The 8,439-nt window shown below is 34.0% G+C and overlaps 1 protein-coding gene across 1 annotated transcript in view; it reads left to right on the top strand.

Annotated features, from left to right (window-relative positions):
* ZCCHC4 (zinc finger CCHC-type containing 4) overlaps positions 1-8,438 on the top strand; it is a gene marked incomplete at its 3' end in the record, with an annotated part of 10,435 nt that extends 1,997 nt beyond the window's left edge. Inside the window, exons 3-12 of the mRNA XM_085322855.1 lie at positions 512-787; positions 1,316-1,396; positions 1,675-1,747; positions 3,230-3,380; positions 3,861-3,961; positions 5,258-5,379; positions 6,041-6,116; positions 6,606-6,657; positions 7,084-7,228; positions 8,423-8,438. Of these exons, the coding sequence (XP_085178981.1) occupies positions 512-787; positions 1,316-1,396; positions 1,675-1,747; positions 3,230-3,380; positions 3,861-3,961; positions 5,258-5,379; positions 6,041-6,116; positions 6,606-6,657; positions 7,084-7,228; positions 8,423-8,438 (1,093 nt within the window). The remainder of the gene's footprint in view (positions 1-511; positions 788-1,315; positions 1,397-1,674; positions 1,748-3,229; positions 3,381-3,860; positions 3,962-5,257; positions 5,380-6,040; positions 6,117-6,605; positions 6,658-7,083; positions 7,229-8,422) is intronic.
* Position 8,439: the final 1 nt, after the last annotated feature.

The raw sequence follows: 8,439 nt of genomic DNA, 5'->3' as shown, positions 1-8,439 counted from the left end.
TAATAGTTAAAAATTTTTTTTGGTACATGTATTTCTTTTTATATTATTGCTTATAATGTGCTAACAGCAAACCAGTAGCAGTTTGAGTTCAAAAAATTATTCCTGATTTTCAGTGAACTGTGCAAAAATGACAGCCMATAACTTAACACTGTGCAAAGAAGCAGAAGTAATACAGTAACAAATAATCTCTGAGTTTTGTGTATAAGCATATAGGACTGCTCGCTGGTAATGGATATTAAGCCTTCACTCTGTAATCCAGTGATTTTAGGGGGAATCTCAACACATTTAGGTAGTGTGTTACTTGCTTTCAGGGTAGGCTTTTCCAAAATGTCTTTTGAATGTTTTTTCATAAATATTTTTTTCATTCACTTGCAGTTGGTGGATGTTTGTAAGAGCAGCTTAAAGTAAATGCCTTTTTAAATGTTCAAATTCTTATRAAATATGAACCCCTCTTTCATATCTTTTATAGAGCTTTTCAAAATGTGTTCCTTGTTGTGTTTTGTATTTAAAGATACAAGAAATTTATTCTTCTGCCACTCTCGAAGAGGAAGTTTTGTCAGGAATGCCAGCAATTGCTATTGCCAGCTGAATGGGRGAAACACTGTGATCACCAGTTCCTATGTGATATCTCCACTGCCCAGTTAAAAAGTCCCAGTCAACTTCTGTACCCACTGGAGAATAAGAAAACAAATGCACAATATTTGTTTGCRAACAGAAGTTGCCAGTTCTTGCTGGACCTTATTATTGCTTTAGGATTCAGACGAGTGCTCTCTGTTGGAACACCCAGGTATGTTAGTAGGGATTGTTATGTTTTTTCAGATGATATTTCTGTCTCAAAACTGTGCAGCTTACTAATACTAAAATAATCTAGAATTTATTTAAAAGGCTTTTCTCCCTCAATAAGAAGTTCACTAAGCTTTAATTGGTTGGGGTTATCTAAGCAGCTAGTGGATCTTGCTTTGATCTGGTGAGATATACAAGAAGACTGTATCTGTACTACCATTTAAAATAAATTGTTAATTAAAATGTCCTGCTTTGTTTCWTGCAAAAGTAGCAATGAGTTTCTTTGCTTATGTTTGATTTCTTTTTTTAATGATGGATCAAATAGTCTTTCACTTTCCATCTTTTGAGATGGACATGTTTATAACTCTGAATGTTAGCCAAATGGAGTCTCGCTGTTATCRTCAAAATTCTGGTTATTCCATTTTTCTGTATTTGTTTTTAACTTTAGTAAAGTATCAGGCATTTGTGTCTTGCAAGATCTTTTCTGAAGCTTATGACTGTGTTAAATTTATTTGTTTCAATTATACTTTAGACTTCATGAAATGATCCAATCAAAAGCAACACAAGAAGAGGATTTCAGCGTTAGAAGCCTTCTGCTAGATATTGATTTCAGGTAGATTTTCTAAGCATATATCTGTCTGAAGAATATGTACAAAGCTTTCTATTCTTATTTTTAAAGATAAATTGGTCGTTTTCTCATTTTCCTCACTCTGCATCTCCCTTTTCACACACATTCATCTGTGACRGCCAGTGTATGAGAAAAATGACTTTATGATTCCCAGTGTTAGTAAGTGTTGTTAGTATCCATAACCCATTTTAACTGTAAATGCCCTTCAGAGCAGACAAGAAGTTGTTTCTATTTTTTGATTACTTAAAAATTTTACTTTACAGGTATTCACAGTTTTATACAGAGGATGAATTCTGTCACTACAACATGTTTAATCATTATTTCTTTGGTGGTGAGGTAAGGCCAAATATTTCTTGGTTATTTCGTAAGATGTGCATGTTGTTAACAAGGAATTTTGTAAGAAAGTTGTAGGGAATCTGRTCGGAAACAGCTGTTGTGATATAAATCATCAACAGTACTATTCTTGTTCCTATGACAAAATTGATTGTTTAATTCTGCCCACTTTTGCTTTTATAAGCCCAGTGGATGCCACAACACTTGTTCATTGCCACTTGATGTGGGAGGGAAGAGGAGGTAGTCCTGCTTTATTCCAGGCAARCAAGGTTAAAATATGTTAATTTGCTGGTATAAAAAAAAAAAAAGGAGGGGGGGAGAGATTGAATTAGTGTCATGGGTAAAAAGTGTTGAATTTCTTGTTTCTTTTTAAATGGCATACTGAGTACTTGAGTTTACTGGGAAACAACTGCAATGGCACATTTACTGTATGTGTTCATGGAGAATCATATTTTCAAAGCATTTATTCCAGTAATCTACTCGATTGCTATTTGCTCTTCTCCTGCCATTATTATTAAGCCATCACTAATGTGCATAAACTTACTTATTGTGGTACTGTTCACATAAAGCCATAAAGCATCCTTTTTTTCATTGTTAACAGTATGAAAGATAACTTTCATTTTTTTCTATTTTAAAACCTGGTTTCAAATTGGTTCTTGAAAATGGAAGAAATATCATCTAAAAGGAAACTAAAGGCTGGTCTGAAAGATTTATCTTTGAATCTTTTTAATCCGTCACTGTATTTAGTTTTTGTATTATTCAATTAAAAYGAAAGACTATGTTCATCTGCTTGATAGTCCACTATAGTTCTTTTTTCAAGTTATGAAAAGTTGACAGCTCTGATGGCACTGTATTTAAGCAGTTACATCGTATCACTTCAGAACATTAATATTGTAGAAAAATCTATATTTGGACTGCAATAAAGTTGAAGTAATAGAAGAGGGAACACTGCAAGCCAAATTGGGATGAGAGTGATTATATATTTTTTAAGTTATTTCTTAAAAATAYTGGAATCAGGATTGCATTGCTAGAATTTGAACACTGTGCATTTTTAATAACCAGTATGGATTGAATCAGTGTTTGGTGGACTGAAAGTTCTCCCATTACTTCATAATATTTCATAGACTAAAACTAAAGGAAAAAGATACAAATCAAAYGTATTCTAAACCTGAGCTCTGGTTTCTTGCTGTGAGCAACGCCTTTTTTAACAAGTTAAACTTAGGGTGCTTTGGAGAAGATTATTTTGGAAAGGTTGAACTGTACCTGTCCTGATATATCAGCTCTAACTGAATAGGGCAGTTGTTCTCAATGCTGAAGTTCTAGTGTTTGTGTGGTATTTTTTTGTTCCTGAAATSCTATATTCATTTACACAAGAAGAAATAACCTACTTCAAAGTTATAACTAAATAATCCTTCTTTTGTCAAATGCAGTCTGTTTACAATTCCTGAATCTACATTTCTGGAAACTAATCTCTATCTCTTATAGGCTGCACAGGAAACCTGCAGGCAATTCTTGTATCAAGACAAAGGTGAAAGAGTCATTATGGTGACTGATCCCCCATTTGGAGGATTAGTGGAAGCRCTGGCTTCTAGTTTTAAAAAGCTGATGGCAATGTGGAGAGAAATGCAAAAAGAAGGTATTACAAGCGGATAGGTGGGTTGAGCTTGTAACATCACCTTAAGAGAAAGTACTTATTTAAAAGTCCATAATTTTTGGTATTCTAGTGAGTGTGAACACATGTATTACAATTTCTGAAGATGAAATATCTCATATTTGATTTACTTTCCTGATACTCTTAGTAAAATAATACCTAATTCTTTAATTCTCTATTAAAATGTTTACAAATCCACTTTACAATTAACATGGACTTTAAAAGGGAGAAGAGCAAGCTATCAAACCTGTACCATTTCATACCAGCCTAGGCATGGTCTGAGTTAACTTACCACTGAGTATGTATAAAATATGAGAACAACATTCTGTCACTCTGAAGGAACAAGTTCTTATGACTAGCRTGATACACATGCATACTCATGCATTCAGAACAATTACAATAAACTTTTCATGCTTAATGTACGCTRTTTTTCTTTAAAGTGCATCTGAGCCTGTTTATTTCTAGGTCATGACAACCAAGAGATGCCTGTGTTCTGGATATTTCCGTATTTCTTTGAGTCTCGCATTCTTGAATTTTTCCCAAGCTTCAGTATGATGGATTACCAGGTACGATTAAGGCCAGTGAATTTCCCAAGCATTAGTGTGAGGGCATTATCAGTGTGATCAAGGCCAGTGAATTTGCTAATTTTTGGTGTGCAGTGTAAATGAGAAAATATGTGGAAATGGATCATAGATATGCTTGTCTATAGGTGATCRTTTTTTTTCAACTTTAATTCCCACTGTGTGGGAGACACTGCGAATCCTGTGATGGCTGGATTTTGTATTTGTATTGGTCATACCTTTGATAATAACTGCCACACTGCTGCAGTTATTACTTACCTAACTTTCTCACCTGTCTTTTTTCCGTTCGCTTGTTTGTTCTAAAAGGTTTTCAGTGTGACAAAACTTGCAGTAGTTTCAACAAGTGCRTGTTATTGCAGAGATAACTGAAAAGTGTGTTATTTTTCCCGAATATTGAAATGTCAGTAGCCTGATAGTAATGCCTAGTCCTGACCAAAAAAGGGTTAAGRTGTTTCATCCCCAAAACTACTGGGATTAGAGTGGAACTATAAAAATGTATATTTTAAGAATTGTGTAAAAAATGAAATTGTTAAGGACTTAACCATAATAATATATTTACTGAATTGTTCTATTGTTTCTGTGTTATTTATTACTGGAAGCATATCCTGCGCTGTTAACATAAAGCCACTTCCAGTTATGTATGCCAGGAAGTAAAGGGAGTTCTATCTTTAAGGGTARTTTCATTTGTTTCTGCCTTAAGTTTGACACAGGTATTCCAGAAAATCTATCTCATAGAATGGAAGTTTGTAGAAGAAAATAGGAAACTTGTTTTAGGCCATAGTCTCTGCATTCCTGCTAGTGTTCAGAGAAGAATTTTTGAGCCAAGGTCTCTGAGTGAAATAGTGGAAGAAACAGCACTAATTGGATTTGCAGCTTTTTAATTATTCTGAGATAGGTTAAGATGCATAACAACTCTTACACTGCCAGAACAAACAATACAGTTTTATTTTTTTTAATATCAGTTGCTCTTTAACAAACAAATGCCTCTCTAATATAAAACAATTGCAATATTTCAGATACCTGGTGCAAAAGAGTAAAAAGGGAAAAGTAAAATACGGTAATTGTAGTGTTGGGAACCAGATTTCTGCGGTYTAGCCTGGTATTGTGGTTGCACAGATTTAAAAATAAATGAGACCAAACACTTGCTGTAAAATTTGTACTCTTACTAGGGGCTAGTCTTATGAAATTCTYGTTTTTATATAAAGAGTAAATATGAAAATGTTCTATCCATACTTAGCATTCAGTTTAAGACTTTTTTTTCTCTCTGTCCTTATTTTTTAGGTAGACTATGATAATCATGCACTTTATAAACATGGCAAGACAGGTCGTAGACAGTCTCCTGTTCGTATTTTTACCAACATCATCCCAAGTATGATTGTACTTCCTGTTGAAGAAGGTTATAGGTAAGATGTGTTTACACTCAAGTGACTATGAGAGTGTGTTTTTGACTGGGGCATAAAGTCTCAAAATGGTTTGGGGATGGTGATTTTTAGTATTGCTATTGCTTAACTTTTGGATGCAAGGCTCGATAGCAATTTCTACTGTCTTGGGCTAAGCTCCTGTATTTTATAAACAAGGTGTAGGAGAGTTGGGCATCTAAAGAGCTTCACATTAACTAGTGTTGAATGATGGGACTTTGCAGCTATCCTGTAAGAAATGTTGTGCATGCCTGTGGGAGACAAAGAAGTACAGCTATCCCTAATAATCATCTTGGTTGACACAGTAGTTTAGAACATGAGCTCTAAGAGAAGTTTTGGGGACAGGAGAATTTTTGTGATGGAACTGAAGCTTTTTTTTTTTTTTTTTTTTTTTTTCTTTTTTTCCCTGATGATAATATATATTGCTAATTTTAATTCAAGCACCTGAATTTTACTATTTTGTACTTCAGATATCTAAACGATTACGGGGCTGTAGGCCTAAATAATTGTTGTATGAATCAAAAACATTATCTTTCATTTAGCAAAGTGATTTTGGAGTTCTTGCTTTGAGATTGTATAAAACTTGTTTATGCAGTTTCTTGAGCAAATATTGGCTCAATATATTTGTAACATTTTTTTTTTCCAGGTTTTGCACTATATGTCAGCGATACGTTAGCTCTGGTAACCAACACTGTGAGATATGCAATTCATGTACATCAAAAGTAAGTATTTTGTCTTCTTTCTGGATGGCAGTTTTACCCAGTTAAATAACTTCTGTAATTTCTGCCCTGCTAAAAACCTATTCTGGCATTGATTTCATTGGAAAACCCTAGGCAATTCAATACAGGCATCTCTTTATTAACTCCACAGGACATCGTTCATAACTCCTTGGGAATTAATTCCTGTTTCATGATTCCTTTGTGTTGGAAAGAGGACTGCAAAAGTTTGCTGCTTGCCCCTTGTGATATACTTTTTCCTTATTTTATTATATTTGGGAAGTTGAAGAACTTGCTAGCTTCAAAATGTAGCCATTTGCTGTGGTTGTCACAGATTCTCAATACTTTTGTTTTTACACTCTCTACAATGTGTATGTTGTCTCTGTAAATAAATGGGAACATATATCACCAGCTCAGTTTTAAGGCAGAATCAGTGTTTTTATTTGGATGTTTTTTAAATAAAAAAACAAAGCATTTATTCATCTTTATTTGTAGGATGGTAGAAAATGGAAGCATTGTGCTCTTTGCAACAAATGTGTAAAACCCTGTAAGTACAGAAAAATACTTTTCCTTAGAAAAAGTACACTTCCTATTTAAGCTGTAATCCAAAGAAACTGATGACAAACCACAAATTATACTATAGAAGAAATAAAGTGTAATCATTCAGAACACAGAATGAAGGAAAAAAAAATCTGAATTTTGCATAAACTGTCAGTAAATAACTTGATTGGGTAGGCTTCMACTATGTGGAAATGCAATGAATTCCTGTTAAGGCATAGTAAATTCTACGTGTRTTTGTTATGGAACAGCTTTCATATTTTGATTTGTCATATAGGAGTTTCCTAATGTTGTAAAAATTTTAATGAGAACTTTATAAGCACGTAGAAAACTGTTGTAAGTTACTGAAAGCTTGATTTCAGTATGGTCGTTGTAAGCCTTTTCAAGATCATAAATCCTGTTAYGCATTTTACAGCTTGGTTTCACTGTAACAATTGCAACTGCTGTGCTCTTCAAGATCATGCTTGTGGGAAGACTGAAGCTGGCTGTTTTGTTTGTGGCAAAGCAGGTCACAAACGGAGTACCTGTCCCAGTCTCTCCCTCACAAGAACAGCTTGCCAGTAAGTTTGCATTAAATGCATTAGTTGCATTAATGTCATTAAAGATAGCTTTCAGATATGGGAGGTGATTCTTATTTCATAAAAATGATTGTAGGAAGGGAATTTTTGACTTTGTATGCTAATACCAGTTCTCACTGTTGTCTGTTTGCTGCTTTATTGTTGGGGTTCTGTGGGAAATATGTCAACTGGAGGAGCATATGATAAAAAGGAGCATGATTTAGGCAGGTGACTTACTAAGTGTCCTAATTTCTTAACTGTAAAAATAGTAGATTTTCTTTCAAAATGGTTTTGTATGTATTCAGCACTTGGAGAGTAGTACGTAGGAGATACCTCTGTCAGGAATATTGAAAATTAATCTAAAGTAATGAAATACCTTTTTTAGCTCCTTCAGATTCCTCACCAAAAGGCAGAGAAAGCAGTCATTATTTTGTTCTTCTTGATTCCTGTGTGTTTTGCTCATTGTAATGTCTTATACTATTCCTTCTGGCACTTAAGGTGCACCCTGTGGTAGGGCCTAAATCTCAAGCCTGTAAGAGCTTATTAATGGGGGGCATGTTAAGTATTTTTTAGTACTTTTTTTAACTTAGTACCTACTGAGGTACTAAGTTAAAGTACCTAAGTACCCCTACAGGGGTATTGCTTCCTGTCCTGCTATGACATTATTCTGAGGTCTGGTTATAGAATAGTAGAGCTAAAATGTGTATGTGTGTGTATATGTGTACACACACACACACACTCTTCACATTTCTCCTTTTTAAAAATCCTTGCTTTAACAGTTCATTTTTTGTTTAAAAAGGTAAAAAGGACATTAAAAGAAAACAGTGAAACCTTGTCTGTTTTTTCAGTTAGGTGTATTTTGTTTTGCTATGTTTTAGTCCTTTCAGGCCATAACTTATTTTCTGTGATAAAAATAGATCAGCAGAGGAACTTAGTTTTCTTTTAAGTTAAAACATCTGCAACTGTTTTATTTGTTAAAATTACACAGTGTGTTCTATTATGAAATACATCTTTGTCAGAGAAAACAATCCACTGGGGTATAATAAATCCATTACAAAATGGAAAGCCAGTCCCTTGTCCTTTCTGTGACAGTACTTCTGAGTTCACATACATATGTGAACAGATTATTTAAATATTAAGCAAATGCAGATGTATGCTGTCTGCTTTAATCTGTGCATTTTTTTTCTTGCTTTACAGAACTGACAAAAGGAAAA

Source organism: Rhea americana, unplaced genomic scaffold, assembly GCF_003343005.1.
Source record: "Rhea americana isolate MKP2758 unplaced genomic scaffold, rheAme1 scaffold_8, whole genome shotgun sequence".
Taxonomy (NCBI): domain Eukaryota; kingdom Metazoa; phylum Chordata; class Aves; order Rheiformes; family Rheidae; genus Rhea; species Rhea americana.
The sequence above is the reverse complement of the archived record's forward strand: the minus strand, read 5'-3'. Positions and strand labels throughout refer to the sequence as shown.